General features: G+C 40.9%; 1 protein-coding gene across 1 annotated transcript in view; it reads left to right on the top strand.

The window, feature by feature from the left end:
• The window catches only part of CFAP99 (cilia and flagella associated protein 99), a 118,319-nt gene that overhangs the window by 27,390 nt on the left and 75,286 nt on the right, over window positions 1-15,643 (top strand). The window contains exon 3 of the mRNA XM_063125899.1: window positions 2,991-3,085. Within this exon, the coding sequence (XP_062981969.1) occupies window positions 2,991-3,085 (95 nt within the window). The remainder of the gene's footprint in view (window positions 1-2,990; window positions 3,086-15,643) is intronic.

Raw genomic sequence — 15,643 nt, 5'->3', positions numbered from 1 at the left:
CCTTTTTTCTATTGTAAGCAGATGATACCTTGCCTTAACTTTTTAAAGTAATAAAATATTTACTTTCTCTTTTGGGCAGCGTTTGCCCCATTGATATTCCAAGTTAAGAATTTATAATCCATCTTTTCCTCTATATTAAAAAAAGGGAAAGGGAGACAGTCTCATTCTCTACTTGTAGCACCCCTGGTGCTTAAGTCTTCTTCCAATTTTGATTGTGTCTCCTCCCATTCTTTTTGTGGGTCTCCACGAAGTGTCTTGCCTTCTGTACAGAATTCAGCTTGTATCTGCAATCCTTAAAGGTAAAGACAATCCCTTCTGGGAGCTCCCAACAGAAGTTGATCTTTTTCTGTTTCAATATAGTCGTCAGGATTCATAATCTTTCCTCCTGTGTAAAATTCTTGCTGGAATCTCTTTCAATACAATTATTTCTTTGCCTTCCATCTTCATTTTACTCTGGTATTGCTTCTGGAGAATCTGGTCCCTTTTGTTTTTCTTACAAAGTCTACAATAATGTCTCTTGGAACCCGTCTTGTTTATGCATATGAGGAGTTTATTCTGTAAACACGGTCTACTTCCGCTTCCATACTATCCTCAGTGTCCATAAATATTGACACATTTTTAATCACTTCGCTTCTAAGATCACTTTCAATTTACGGAATAGGTTCAGGAACAGATCTTAAACGTAAACAATGTTCTTTGTCCTTTACTTCCCTAAGTGCCAGAAGGTCCTGTTCTTTCTCCAGTTCTGTGCTCAAAACTTCTGCTTTGTTTTCCAGTAAGTCCACTCTATTTGCAACTGCCTGGATCTCCCCCGTCATTTGTTTCAAAGCATTATCCATCTTTTAAATTTCTTGCATCATTTCCTCTTTCGTTCCTCTGATCTCTCGCTTTGTTTCTTTAAGCTGCTGCTCCATACGCTGTTCCATGTTGGCTCCCATCTCATCCATCTTCTTACTCAGTTGTTCAATGATTTTCTGTGATTGGTCAGGCGGGGCCATCTTCCCTGTATCTTTCTTGTGTTCCACTGGGTTCTTTCGTTCTAAATCAGTAGAGAGTCTTCTTGTCCCGGTGCCAATCTTAGAATATTCAGCAGGTGTCTCTAGAGATCCAGTTCTACTCCTAGTCATCCTGCCCCCCCAACCCCATCAGCGGTTGGCCTGGAGACTATCTGTTTCTATAGCGATTATCTGTTGTTTACATTCCAAACATTCCATCTTCCTCAAAGCCCAGTGGAAAGGCAGAGGGAGCAGATAAAAAAAAAGAGAGAGAAAAACCTATGCAAGCACTCTAGTTTACTTACAGGATTTAACAAGTAAAGAGAAGGAAAATAAACAAGCAGCTGTCTCATTTAGAGAAATCCTCTTCTCTCCACTACACACGTAACAGAGAATGTTTTTCAATAGTTTTTTTGTCTGTCTGGGTCCCCTGCTTGGTCCTACCCTTCTTGAAACTTCATTACAGTTCTGAAAGAGCTAGTTGATTAATAGGTTCCAAATTAACAGATCTGATAATGAGACAACCGAAAATCAGTTGCTAGCTAAAGTCCAACCTAATTTAGCAATGAGAATTGTCGGCTCTTAGTTCTTGGCATCCAGGCTCCATAAACAGCTATCAGAGAAAGTTGAAAAACGCCATGATCTCACTCTCTCGTAGATCTCCTGTCTTTTTTTGGCAGCAGAGTCCACATCCGAAGATTTTAGACCTTGTCTGGCATCTCTAAATGAATCCCCTTTATCTTCTGGGGGATTTTCCACCACCAGAATTCTTTCACAGCGGTGTTTACGGCTGTTTTTGTTACTCCATGCAGGAGCCCTGCATAAAGCGGTCAAAGCAACATTTTCTAAAGGGGGAGGAGTCCTTGAAAAGTTGTCTCTAGTGGTGGTGTCAGTCCCTTGCCTATGCCATAGGTACCCAGCTAGTAAGTTTCTTTTAGGTAAATAAAGTTTATTTTAGTGGTGGCAGTTAAACGGTTGAGGCAGATTTCCTTAGTGGTGAGGACTAATTGAAAACGATATTAAAAATTGTAGCAATAAATTCTATGGACTCAAACCTCAAAGTTATTTATTATTATTTTTTAAAAAATAGAAATGTAGGTGGGATAATAACCTACAACAATTGACTGCTACAGCATCTAACCAGAAAAAGCTTGGCAACCCAAGACTTTTTAAAACAAAAAACCGAACTGTCAATAATGCACATTTTCTTCCACATTATGATGTGGTGAATCTACTCACATGTTAGGAAACTGAGCATGACTTGGAGCATCTCTAAATGTCTGTCAGTAAAAGATCAATAACTGTAGATCAATAATTTTAATGAGGAATTGAAGGAATAATTATGCTGAGAATCTTACAGAAAGGGTTAAAAAAACATTTTCTGCCATGGCTTCGTTATTCCCAGAATTTGACATCTGTAGTCTTTCTATAAAAGTCTTCTTATTACATAGTTTTGAGAAATCATTTTGGGGACTAAGACTGGGCAACAATATAGAAACAACTTGTCTTAAATTCTAAAATAAATTATTTCATAATCCAAAGCTGTTCAATTTTTCAAATTTTTCAGAAAAAACAAAAATGATCTTTGGGGGAAAAATAGTTAACCCCCCTGCTGAACCTTTCTAGAACTTCATATCTCTATGTATGTACCACATTAGTAGTCCAGTAAATTATGTCAGATTTGCATCCATGGATCTTACTGTTAGCAAAGCTTTCAAATGCCTGTTGCTGGTATATTTCAGATAACCGGAGTTTGTTTGTATTTTTCTACCTTTGATTCTCAACTCGTGGAGATCTTGGTGTTTAGAAGACATAGTACTAAAATAAAGGCAATGGTGTGACTATAGTTATTAATTTATTTATCTAATTGGACAGATACCAAATGTCAATTATAGGATGATAATTTTCTAAAGTTTAGAGTAGAAACTCAAAATACAATTGATAATTCACTCAAATCACTTTGGCTTGTATAATAATGAATTTGTCTTCTGATAGTTGTTTGTTACTTGGCCACTTTTCAAATGGAAGAACTTGGACTTCAGCAGTTCAACAGAATAGTCAAGTCAATGGATGTTGCTAAGATATGTAAGGTAATTAAAATAATTCTGATTCTGCAAAATTAAAAGCAATCCAGCAATGTTGTAATCTAATATGTGTATTAGAAGCTATCTGACATTGTGTATGACTGTTAAAAACTGAATGCTGTTCAACACTTTCTCTAGTATTAGCAGTGGGCTACAGAATGAGCCATCTACAAAAGAGACCTGGTTGGAAGAAGAAATGTGTATACAGCACTGTAACTGGGGGAACACAACTTGCATATAAATAGCTTTTATATTCCACAAATTTTTTTCCAGATAGTAATTGTATTAGTCTGTTGACAAAAACAACAAAATGCAAGTTATAAATTTAACTACGTTTATGGAACTGTTTCTATATTAGATGGAAGTATGGAGATTTGTTACTGGGAATAATGGTGATCCTTATTCCCTACCAGGCTGAAGCCTCCTTGCACTCCTATCTTTAATTTTTTGCTAGATGGGCTTTTTGCCTGTCTAGCAAGGGTGCTTTGAAGGGGGAGAGGAGGAGGCTCAGGATAAATAATATCCAAGCCTCCCTTCCCCACCCACCAGAATGGCTGCTTTTTCATCTCACCAAGATTGGTTTTCCAACCTCATAGAGGCAGCCCAGTGTGGTTCTCTCTATGCCAGTTGCAAGGGGGCAGGGTTTGGATCGAGTAGCTTATTATATTGCCTTTGAATTTACCACGGCTTTGCTTGCTTTAAATGCCAAGATGCCACAAAATTATCATACGTTACAAATGACTGATTCAGATAAACAACTATCATTTATAATGTTTTAGACAAAACAAAGGGCTGGAATCTCAGTATAATTATTCCCATATTTAAAAAAGGCAACCAGCAGGATCCCAACAATTACAGGCCAATCAGTCTGATCGATATTCCTGCAAAAATTTATGCTAAGCACCACTTACAAAAATTAGAGGACTAGGCAGAGGAAAATGCCATTTTTGCAGAAGAACAGTGTGGTTTCAGGAAACAACGATCTACTTTGGATAACTGCTTCACATTACAACACCTTATAACTAAGTACACAGCTAAGGGCGGACAGCTCTTTGCTGCCTTTATAGACTTAAGTGTTGCCTTTGATTCTATAAACAGGTGCCGCCTTTGGGAAAAACTGGCAAATACAAATATAGATCGGAGGCTCCTATTATTAATAAAAGCCCTCTATTCCGAAACCTATCTGAAGGTTAGAGCAGGCTCAAATTTTGTCCTTACTGATCATATCCCTTCACACAAGGGTGTGCGACAAGGTTGCATCCTAGCACCATTTCTTTTTAATTTTTATATTAATGACATAGTGGCATTTGTTCATAACTAGAGCTATCATATGCCCAAAATCTCAAAAAGAGCGGTAAACATTTTATTGTATGCTGACGACATGATTTTACTTTCAACATCCCAAGTGGGTTTGAGAAGACTCTTTTTTTTTAATTTTATTTTTATTATTGAAACAACAAACACAAATCAAAATCACTAATACAAAAACATTATAATACCTTACTATCATATATTCGATGTTAACCTATTAAAGATAATATAATAAACATAACAGTGCTCCCCCCACCTCGGGATCTCATTCTTGCTTCCAAAAACTCATAGTTTCATCTGTTGGTGGATCCCCCCTTCCTTTAGAAAATACAAACTCCAGGAACTTTTGCCATATATATACTCTCAAAATCATTCGTTTTTACTATGCCTCTTTTCATTTTTATATTACATGTCAATTTATCATTTATAGCAATGTCCCACACTTCTTTATACCATTCTTCAATACAATAATCTCCTGTAATTTTCCAATTCCTACTTACTATTAACCTCGCAGCTGTCAGCAGGTTCGTTATCAATTCTTTCATTTCTTTATTACATTTAAGATCATCATGCAGTGAGAGTGATGCAATCCTTGGTGTAACTTCTACTTTAAATCCCACAATCTGTTCAATCTCATAAAACAATCTCATAACTTTTGCACATGTACACAATCTCACCACATATGTAAATACGTTCCCTTTTCACCACAACCCCTCCAACAATCTGCTGAAAGCTGTTTATTAATCTTATTTTATCTAACTGGAGTTAAATACCACCTCCATACAAGTTTGTAGTAATTCTCCTTTATTCTTACTGACATATTTCTCAACACTCTCTGTCTCCATAGTCCATCCCACCTCTGTTGTCCTATTTGTATCTTCAAATCAGTCTCCCAAACCATTTTCCCAGCACTATCCAGCCCTCCTTTCTCAACTAATATATTATATAGTTGACTCACTAACCCCTTTATCCCTATATTTTGCCCCTTATCTAATTCTTTTTGTTCAATTAATTCCTCAAATTTCGTCCTCTTTCTACATTCTCTATTTTCTCTTACCCAATTTTTAGTCCATTGTTCTAATTGAAAATAATTTAACCATGTTAATTCCAAATCTCTCAAAACTTCTTCCAACCTGGTTTGAGAAGACTCTTGAGACAGCTTAGTGCATACTGTAAAGAAAATGACCTACTTATTAACAATAACAAGTCCAAAGTAGTAGTATTTGGCAAAAAGAGAAAGTCCTACAGATGGTCTATTAATTCCAAGGTCTTAGAGCAGGTAAAACGTTACTGTTACCTTGGTCTTAACTTCTCTGCATCTGGATCCTGGGCATCACAAATCAAGAAAAATGAACTAAAACCAGTGGCCTCTTTACAATCTCTAAATAGACTGTTAAATTACAGTTACCCAGGCACATTATGCCCAATTTTAAAAATTTACAAAGCAAAAGTGATACCTTCGCTAATTTTTGGTGCAGAAATATGGGGCTTTGCAAACCTTTCAAAAATTGGAGTTCAAAGTTGCTTCTTGCGTCTGATCCTGGGGGTCTCTAAGTCCACCCCAGCATACTTAACCAGAGCAGAATTGGGTACAGAAAAGATCTCTGGGTTGAGATATGCAAGGATGGTAAACTACTGGTGTAGAGTAAGTAACTTAACTGAAGAGAGACTCCCAAAGATTTGTCTGGAGGAACAAAGGTCCACTGTGCAAGGGAACTTTTGGCTGCAGAAACTTTTCAAACTCGTTCCAAACTTTGGATTTTCTCACCAGGCACTCAATCCAACACTGACAGCTAGCAGAAATATTTTTAAACAAAGAGTGTTGGACGTAGGAGCGCAAACTGATATAACAGCGCTTCAGAACAGCAAAATGGCTAGCTAGCACAAAATATCTACACCAACTTGAGAAATACCTATCAGTACCCATGAAAATGGAACACCGGAAAGCCCTTACACGTTTAAGGTTTGAACAAATGGATACTGTGATGAAATGGGGGAGATTCCATGGCATACCAGTAGAAGACAGGTTATGTGTTTGTGGAGATCCAGTTCCAGAGGACAAAACATACTATGTATTTGACTGCCCCTTATATATAGATATAAGGAAAAGTTATTTAGAGCCTTTTTTAAAGAAAGTGAAATACTGGGGTGCTAAGGAAAAACTGAGTTATATATTATATCCAACCAACCCATATGTGATACAAAGGGTTGCACTGTTTGCAGTGAAAGCTAATAGATGTAGAGCAAAGTTTTTAGATACTATTGGTGTGTGTTGTTATAAAGATTCAGAGATATAAATGAAATGTCATTGAGAAGCAATTAAAGGTTTCTGTGTGTCCGCTGTGCTCCTATCTTACTATCCTTTTAGTAATGCATGTTATGTTTTTGATAGCTCTGTAATTTTTAACCATATGTAATTTTTATCATGTATAGTATAGCAAAATGTCAAGTTTGTATGTGTTGCAATGATCTGTGGATTGAGCAATAAACATATTGAAAAAAAATGACTGATTCAGATAAATAACTACCATTTATAATGTTTTAGACAAAAACATTCAATATGTGACTTTTAGGGCTGCAGTTGTATGTGTATATATACTCTCTCTCTCTCCCTCCCTCCCTCTCTCTCATACACACACATGCAGACATACACACTCTAAATTTCCGTGAGCTTATTTCAGGTCCTCAAACAGCAAAGTGCTGTTGCTTGTTTCTGTGAATCAGTTCAAAAATCTCATTCAACCACGACACTTTTTAAAAGTGCTGCACATTAGTCTCTGACAAGCACTAAGTGTCCACTTAGAACTGCATGTGTGTATCATGTCAGAAAAGGGCAACTAAAATTATTTAGGGGCTGGAGCATCTCCCCTACGAGGGACGGTTACATCAACTGGGATTGTTTAGCTTGGAAAAAAGGAGGCTAAGGGGAGGCATAATAGAGGTGTACAAAATTATGCATGGTATGGAGGATGTGGATAAGGAGACATTTTTCTTCCTCTCTCAAAATGCCATGAAACTGATTGGTGGGAGAATAAAAGGAAGTACTTCTTCAGACAGTGCATAGTTAAATGATGGAACTCACTACCACAAGATGTAGTGATTGCTACCAATCTGGTTGGCTTTAAAAGGGGGTTGGATAAATTCCTGGAGGTGTAGGCTAATTAATGGCTACTAGCCCTGATGGTTGTGTGCTATCTCCAGTATTCGAGGCAATAAGCCTGTGTGCACCAGTTGCTGGGGAACATGGGTGGGAGCGTGCTGTTTCACCATGTCCTGCTTGTTCATTCTTGGCCAATGGCTGGTTGGCCACTGTGCAAACAGAGTGCTGGACTAGATGGACCCTTGGTCTGATCCAGCATGGCACTTCTTATGTTCTTAAAAACTTTGATCAACAACTGGTCAAGATTTTTCTTTAACTAATAGGAAGTCCATCTTTTTAGCTCGTTTTTATATCGCTTCAGTTTCTGTTTCTCTTCAAAGCTACAAAATTGTTCGGTGTTAAGACGTGCTGTTGTGATCTCTGTGGAACAGCCTTCTATTTTCCCCTTTGTGGTCCGGTACTATCTCTGCAGCTATTATTATTATTATTTTAAGTCTGTACGGGTAATGAGCAAGTGGGAGCCTTACAAGTTCTTCAGGATAAAGCAGGTGAGCTGGAAAAATGCCAACAAACTGAGGCTGAAGCAGAGCCCGATGCGGAACAGTTTCTACAGCTTCAACTCATTAGCTGCAACAATCAGTTTTATTACCACACTCCCCACGAATTGTTGACTGACGGACAGGTGTTAAACAATTAAACAATAAAACAATACACCATATAGCTGCGAAATAGAGGTCCAACTAGGAAACAGACAAGATCAACTAAGAAACAACAAGTATAAAATTGTCGGAAGATCGGAGATTAAAGGGAAGAAGGTGAGCAATGGGAAGGGAGCAAGGGACAGTAGTCCAGTCAATTCTAGTCCACTCCAGCGGCCTGAGGATGGCAGTATTGTCACCGGGGCTGAGTCTGCTCTACTGGCAATCACAACACACAACCCTCTTGGCCTATTCTCCTTGCTTTATACCACCACCTTATACCACCTTATACCTTCACTCCCAAGTGGGCTCTTATTATAATTAACTACCCTTGCTGCCCTGTTCTCTAAGGCAGGGTGCTTGATGAGCTGCCAAAAGGGGTTGCTTTTTTCTGACTGTTGTAACAACCCTAGACTCACCTTGCTGGTGAAACATTAAAATCTTAGTTGACTGGTGAAACATTGCGGTGTGCAATGGTTCTTACTAGGAAATGCTATAAGCAACAGGGCCTAGTGCCTGCAACCGAGGGCGTGTTGCCCCTGTCAAGATCTCATGGACAAATGAAGCAACAGAAAATCACAAAGTTTCTCAGCCCTAACATTGAGAAGCAGTGTACTCCAACCACCGAACTTACCTCCCTTGAGGGGGATATGCTAGATAGGTCGCTGGGCCCTCCCTGCATAATGAGGATACAAGCGGGCGAATCTCCAACCAACTCCAGACGCAGCTTAGCAACAGAACTCATTTTAGCAAAAGAATCACAGGAAGGGCTCAGCTTAATACCGCCCCCCTCTGGTTCTCCCAGACTTCACTCTGACTGCTCAACTGAACTTTCCCCCCAAACCAGCTCTAATATTCTTCTGAGCAAGTCCCCTGGCTTCCCACAGTTCTCTTCACTAACTCAACCACTAACCTTTGAAGAGTCTGTGTTCAGCCTATATACAATAAGGGACCTCCTTGATACTCACCTAGAGAAGATGCAGAGCCTCTTATGCAGTCAGAATGCTGATATCACTTTGATAAATTTCTGGTAGAGTGTAGGGAACTCCTGGTTACTCTAACAACTTTTGCGCTAGGTAATCTGCATGATGGCACCCCCAAAAAGAAGAAGGAATCCAAAGCTGAGTCAAATGATCAAAACTTTAAGGAGGCAATTGGACCAAATTTGGACCTCCCCTTACACTCTGAGCTGACTAATGGAACACACCCTGAGGTAACTATATCTGGGGAGCCCTCTACTCTATCTGTGGAAAGATAACAGCCATTAACAAGGATGCGGAATCACTAAAGTCCACCTTCATTTCAATCCCTAAAGCTGCTGTTGCAGACAACAACAAAGCAGGTCTAAGCATAAGCCTAACCGCTTCTAAATCCAAGCTTAGATCAAGAAAGCTCCAAAAGTGTTCTATAAAAAAATCTAAAAACCTAAAAGCTCCTACTAAACCTAAAACTGTAGGCAAAATGAACTTCAAACGACTATTTAAAAAACTGGAGGAAAAAGATAACACGAAGAACCCTCTGGCCATAGATCCAGAGGCCAGTAGGATCCTCCCTTGTAAGGCAGTCAGCCAGACTAAAAAACCAAACACGACCTGTGCTGCGTCTGATGGCGCTTCTCGAGATCCTTGGTCATTCCCACAAAAGCCCTCTGCTAGCCCACTTACCCAAGCTGATTCTGTACAATCTGTGTACAGCAGTGCAGCAATGAATTTCTGGCAACTTCAACTCCAAACAAAGACTATAGTCTTATCCAACTACCCGAAACCAAGGGGCATTATGCCGCAACCAGAACGTATTAAACATCTAATAGAGACTATATCGACCCTTCCTCTGCTGCAGATTGAACAAACCTCAGTTGAAAGAGTGGAATATTTATTCTTTAATCATGTTACGGCTCGAGCTATTGTCACTTTCACATCTTCTAACACAGCCTCCTACATCTATAGAGCTAAAGTGGCATTTAGAAACATCGGCATGTCAATAAACAGGTTTTTAAGGATTTGTCACCAGCCCACCCCCTAGTGATCAAGTCAGTACCTAGACCCTGCATTCCTCCCCCACGCACTGGGGAATTGATTGAGCTGAATTCATATGAGGAACCAAATGCCTGTCCGAAACCCTGCGCTGTCATCTCTGATCATCCTGATATTTTTACTAAATTTGGCAGTCCCTCAATGAACATTTCAAACGCTCGCCTAGATTTCTTGCCAGATTTCTCGCCAGAGGAAATTAGTCTAATTGGCAATTTTGACATTCTCCCGAACAGGAACAACAAAGGATTCTGCTGAGACTCAATTCGCTGAGAGAACTTCTACTGAACAGAATCCAACGGAACAGCAGCTCTGTAGCGGCCCCTTGTGTACAGGCCTCTGCCATCCCTAATGGAGGGTGTCCCCCCTTAGACAAGACTAACAATCTTATCCAACTGGCTGTGAATGTACCTGTAGACTTGCACCAGCTTAGCCCTAAAAGGGATATAGCCCTCACCCCTAAAATTGTGGTTGCCAACCTTGAAAAACATCTCAAGCCGGCGACCCCTTCCATTCCAACTATTACGGACCAGATGCCGGATATGCCCAGAATTTCCTGGACTGAATACAACCCCCTCATTGATCACTTTGCAAAGCCTAATGAAACCGAATTGATCCGATCAACCTATTATTCCCAAGACTACCCTAACCAAAGTCGTACACAGAGATGTACCACGGATCTTCCCATTTTGCAAACAAAAGGACACAATGGATGTGTTCTGACAAATCTGGGGACATGCCTCGACGCAATTACTGAGATGGACTGACTTAGACCGGACAAAGATAAAACAACTTTCCTAAAACTACTATCCTGGAACGTGGTTGGCTGGAGCTCTAAAAGTGAGAACAAGTCCTTTCTCGACTACTTGGCCACCTTTGATATTGCTCTAATGCAGGAAACCTGGTCTTGTAGCGATATATACGTGAATGGTTTCAGTGCCTTCTCTCTTCCCGCGGCGTCGAACAATAAAAAGGGCAGACCCTCAAAAGGGTTATGCTGCCTTATTTCTACCTCGCTGGACGCCAAAGTAAAGGATATTTACAACAGTGACAACACCATTCTTGCCCTGGCATTAGAACTGAGGACCACTAAGCTGATTATCCTACTGATTAATGCCTATCTCCCCCCTACTACCAGCACAGAGGAAAGCATGGCCACCTGGCTTAAGATTGAGTGTTTCTACTCACAGCTCATGGCTAAATATCCATACTCCTGCCCATTTATCGCAAGTGACCTGAATGCAAGAACGGGAGACTTCCTGGCAGATCCAACTATCTGTGGGTCCAGTTTAATAGCATGTAAGGAAAGTCTTAGACCCCACATACATCTATCCAAGGACTGTTATGTTAATTCTGCAGGACGCTGCCTCCAATTTGCAGCGAAAAACAACTTGACTATTCTGAATGGAAGCAGCAGCGATATGGATCAGGGAGAATTCACATTTATCTCCTCCAGGGGAGCCAGCGTGATCGATTACATCTTGGTACACAATATGTTGGACCCCATGAGCTGTAACCTAAGGGTTGCTGAACGCTCAGATAGCGACCATCTACCCCTTAAGCTATGTTTATGCATCTCTGGGCCTATAAGGTCCTTACCTTGCCATCCTCTGTTTGACACACAAGCTCTAAATGCAGCAGCCAATAAAATTAAATGGACCGACGATACAGCACAAATTTTTGACCAACTCACACTGACTAACCGTATCACAGATATCACCAACAAGATAGTTTCCATCAAGTCCCCAGATGAGTGCATCGCAGCTTATGAGGAGCTAATTGAAGTTTTCCATAGTGCCCTACAGAGCAAACCAAACCCTTCCAGACACCATAGGGCTACACGAAATAACTGGTTTGACCGGGACTGTGCTCGCCTTAGGAAGTCCATAAACTCTATATACCATACCTATAGGCTAAGCAACGATAGATCTCTTCCTGGCATTTATTACCAGCTAAAGAAGGAATATAAGAAGCTCCTCTCCCGGAAGAAAAGCGAAGCAAATAGAGAAACATGGCAATTGCTGATAGGGGCCTCTCTCACTAATAATTCTAAAACTTCTTGGCAAATCATAGCGAAAAATCTGAACCAATGTAACAGTAAGATTGAATGTCACATACCCGCAAATGTGTGGGAGTCCTATTTATATTCTGTTTTTCAAGACTGTTCTAGACCAGATCTCATTCCCTCTCTTCCTTCAGACACTCCGGTTTGGCCAGATGTAGATGTCAATACAATAGCAGACCTAATCCTTCGATTAAAACCGGGCAAGGCTCCTGGCCCAGACACCATTCCCCCAGAGATGCTAAAAAATAACATAAGATGGTGGACCTCAATCCTTACCCCTCTCTTCTCTCTAATCAATAAGTCCGGCCGAATCTCAGAGGCATGGCTGAGAGCGTTTGTCATCCCAATCCATAAGAAGGGCCCGAGAGATGACCCTTCTAATTATCGACTTATCAGCCTACTATCCATAGTTGGGAAGCTCTATGCTAGTTTCCTAAATGGTAGGCTGAAGGACTGGATAGAGACTAATGATATTCTTGGGAGAGAACAGATAGGATTCAAGCCCGGATGCTCCACCTTGGACCATTGCCTAGTGCTGCTACATCTGGTCCACAAATACATGACACCAAGGGGAGGCAAACTCTTCACTGCATTTATTGATCTAAGATCTGCCTTCGACTCAATCTCCCGTGATCTTCTTTGGAACAAACTGAAGTCATTTGAGATTGAGCCGAGACTCCTTTTCCTGATTCAATCACTCTATTCTAGAACAACAGCCAGGTCCGCTATAGCAATCTTGACCATTTTACTAAAGAGATTGGCTCCTTGCGTGGGGTCAGACAGGGATGCGTACTAGCTCCCACTCTTTTTAATTTATATTTAGCCGATCTTCCATCTTCTCTTGTACCAATACAATCCCATCCACCAAAGATAGGCTTAACAAAGGTTTCAATTCTACTCTATGCAGACAATGCGGTACTTATATCGCAAACCCGCCTGTGTTTAAAGCGTCTAATGAACAGCTTTGCGGCCTTTTGCCAAAACAACAGCCTTTCAATTAATTACCAGAAGTCTAATGTTCTGGTTTTTTCTAGGAGGAGGGTTACTTTTCCCTGGTCAATTGGGGGGGGGGGGGTAAAAATCAACCAGGCCAACTCGTACAAATATCTAGGCCTATGGTTCAATGAAACACTAAAATGGAACACTCATAATAAATATGCTAAAGCTAGGGCAGAGAACTTAATCGGGGCACTTTCTTGTGTTTTTTTTCTCCAGGGGTGGGCAATACATTCCAGCCGCCACTCAGGTCTATGAAGCAAAAGTGGTGTCCCAATTTCTATTTGGTGCCCCGATATGGCTTCCTCTTTATAAGAACTCACTGGAAGGTGTCCAATCTTCCTTTCTAAGGCTAATATTTGGAGTCCCAAGATGTGTTGCTAGTGCAGTCTTAAATCTGGAAGTTGGGTTGAGTACCCTAAAATGTATAGGGTGGATACATACACTCTATTTCTGGCTGCGTTGCAATTTAAGCCCTGTCCCTAATTCGCTCACCTCCATGGTCTGGACGGACTCTTATAAATCTCCATGGGTGAAAGCAGTTCAGTTAAAACTCACCACCATAGGGCTCTCCCAAGACCATCTGTTATCCCTGGACCTGGATAGTGCCAAAAGGATCATTAAGCAGAGACTCCTGGATATTGATTCTCAGGAACTACAGCAAGCTGCACGGGGCCCATGTTCCCCGTATGCCTTGGGGCTACGGGATCACGACCAAAATAGTGTACCTCTGTATTTAAGCTGGTTATCTATACCCAAATATAGAAGGGCATTTTCCCTAGCAAGGCTTAATGCTATGCCTTCTAGGGTAATGGAGGGCAGATTTGGGAAAGTCCCACTATCAGATAGATGCTGCCCCTGTAACAACGAGGAGGTGGAATCTATCTCCCACGTATTATTCAACTGCAGCTTCTATCAGGAGGCAAGAAAAGCCCTTATCCACCCTTTCACGCAACGATTACCTGGACGATCGTCCGTGACCCTTATGTCGGTCCTTTTACAGGGTCAAGATAAGCATACCACCGAACAAGTTGCTAAATTTCTTAATCATGCAATCCTTACTAGATCTGTTATGGTGGCAGGACTTTCCTTTGCTTCTAGCACAGAATTTTAAGGAGGCTCATGTAATCATACTTTGTTTTAATTTCATGTATTTTAAATATTATGTATTTTATATGTTTTATTGGTCTGTTGACTGTAATAAAAGGAATAGGTGTTACAAAATTGTTCAATTACGTTTGGCCTTCTTAGCATGTGTTCTATATAGCTTTACCTTTTAGGGATTTGTTGTTTCAGCAGAAGATAATTCTTTGGAATCATCTGCCACCCCTATTTAGCTTTACATATGAAATAATATTAGAGGTGTTAGATGGATTGCATAGTAGATTCCTATTATTTTCCCCTTTTGGGTGTGTTCGTACCTGAAAGGTATCAAAGGCCACATTCTTTTTTCTTAAGGCAGCGGGTTTATTTCTTCTCGAAAATTAGACAGAGGAACAAGCAGTATGTGATGAAGGAGAACCCTGACCAGATCTCCCAACATTTTTTTAAAGCACCTACATCCTGATATGAACCTACCTATACACTATGATCAACATCCAAGGACTTGGAGGATGGCAACAAGGGAGGGCATCTTTTCAGTGGTGTCCTAACAACTGAGAAATGCTCTCCCCATTGAGGCCTGCTTGGCTGCAATATTGTTGTCTTATTCCCACCAGGTTAAGACTTTCCCCTGTTCCCAGTAGGTCTAGCTAAGGCCTTGGTTTTCTTGATTGGGCAGGAGGATAGTGATCTGAAAGTGGGGGAATTAACATCTATCCCCTTGTCATGGTCAGATCACTTTCTATTGAGGTTTAGACTTTCGGCAGCTTTTCCCCTTTGCAAGGGTGGGGGGCCTATTAAAATGGTCCGGCCCCGGAGGCTAATGGACTCCAATGGATTCCAGAGGGCTCTGGGGGATTTCCCTGCTGGTATGGCTGGTGTTCCTGTTGAAGCCCAGGTTGCTCTGTGGAATGCAGAGATGACTCAGGCGGTTGACATGATCGCGCCAAAGTGCCCTCTCCCTCTGAGCAGAGACCGGCCAGCTCCTTGGTATACACCTGAGCTGAAGGCAATGAAGCAAGAGGGGAGATGGCTAGAACGCAGGTGGAGGAAAACTCGTGCTGAGACTAATAAAACATGGGTTAGAACTCACTATCAAGCCTACTCTGTGGCAGTGAGAATGGCAAAGAGAAAGTTCTTTTCCACCAGCATTGCACCTTTTCAGTGTCATCTGGCAGAACTTTTACTTGTGTTTCGTGGCCTGTTACACTCTGGGCCAGGGGTGAGAGATGGTGGAAGCCTCAGTAGCACGCTGTGACAAAT

This window comes from Elgaria multicarinata, chromosome 5, assembly GCF_023053635.1.
Source record: "Elgaria multicarinata webbii isolate HBS135686 ecotype San Diego chromosome 5, rElgMul1.1.pri, whole genome shotgun sequence".
In the NCBI taxonomy this organism is placed as follows: domain Eukaryota; kingdom Metazoa; phylum Chordata; class Lepidosauria; order Squamata; family Anguidae; genus Elgaria; species Elgaria multicarinata.
The sequence above is the reverse complement of the archived record's forward strand: the minus strand, read 5'-3'. Positions and strand labels throughout refer to the sequence as shown.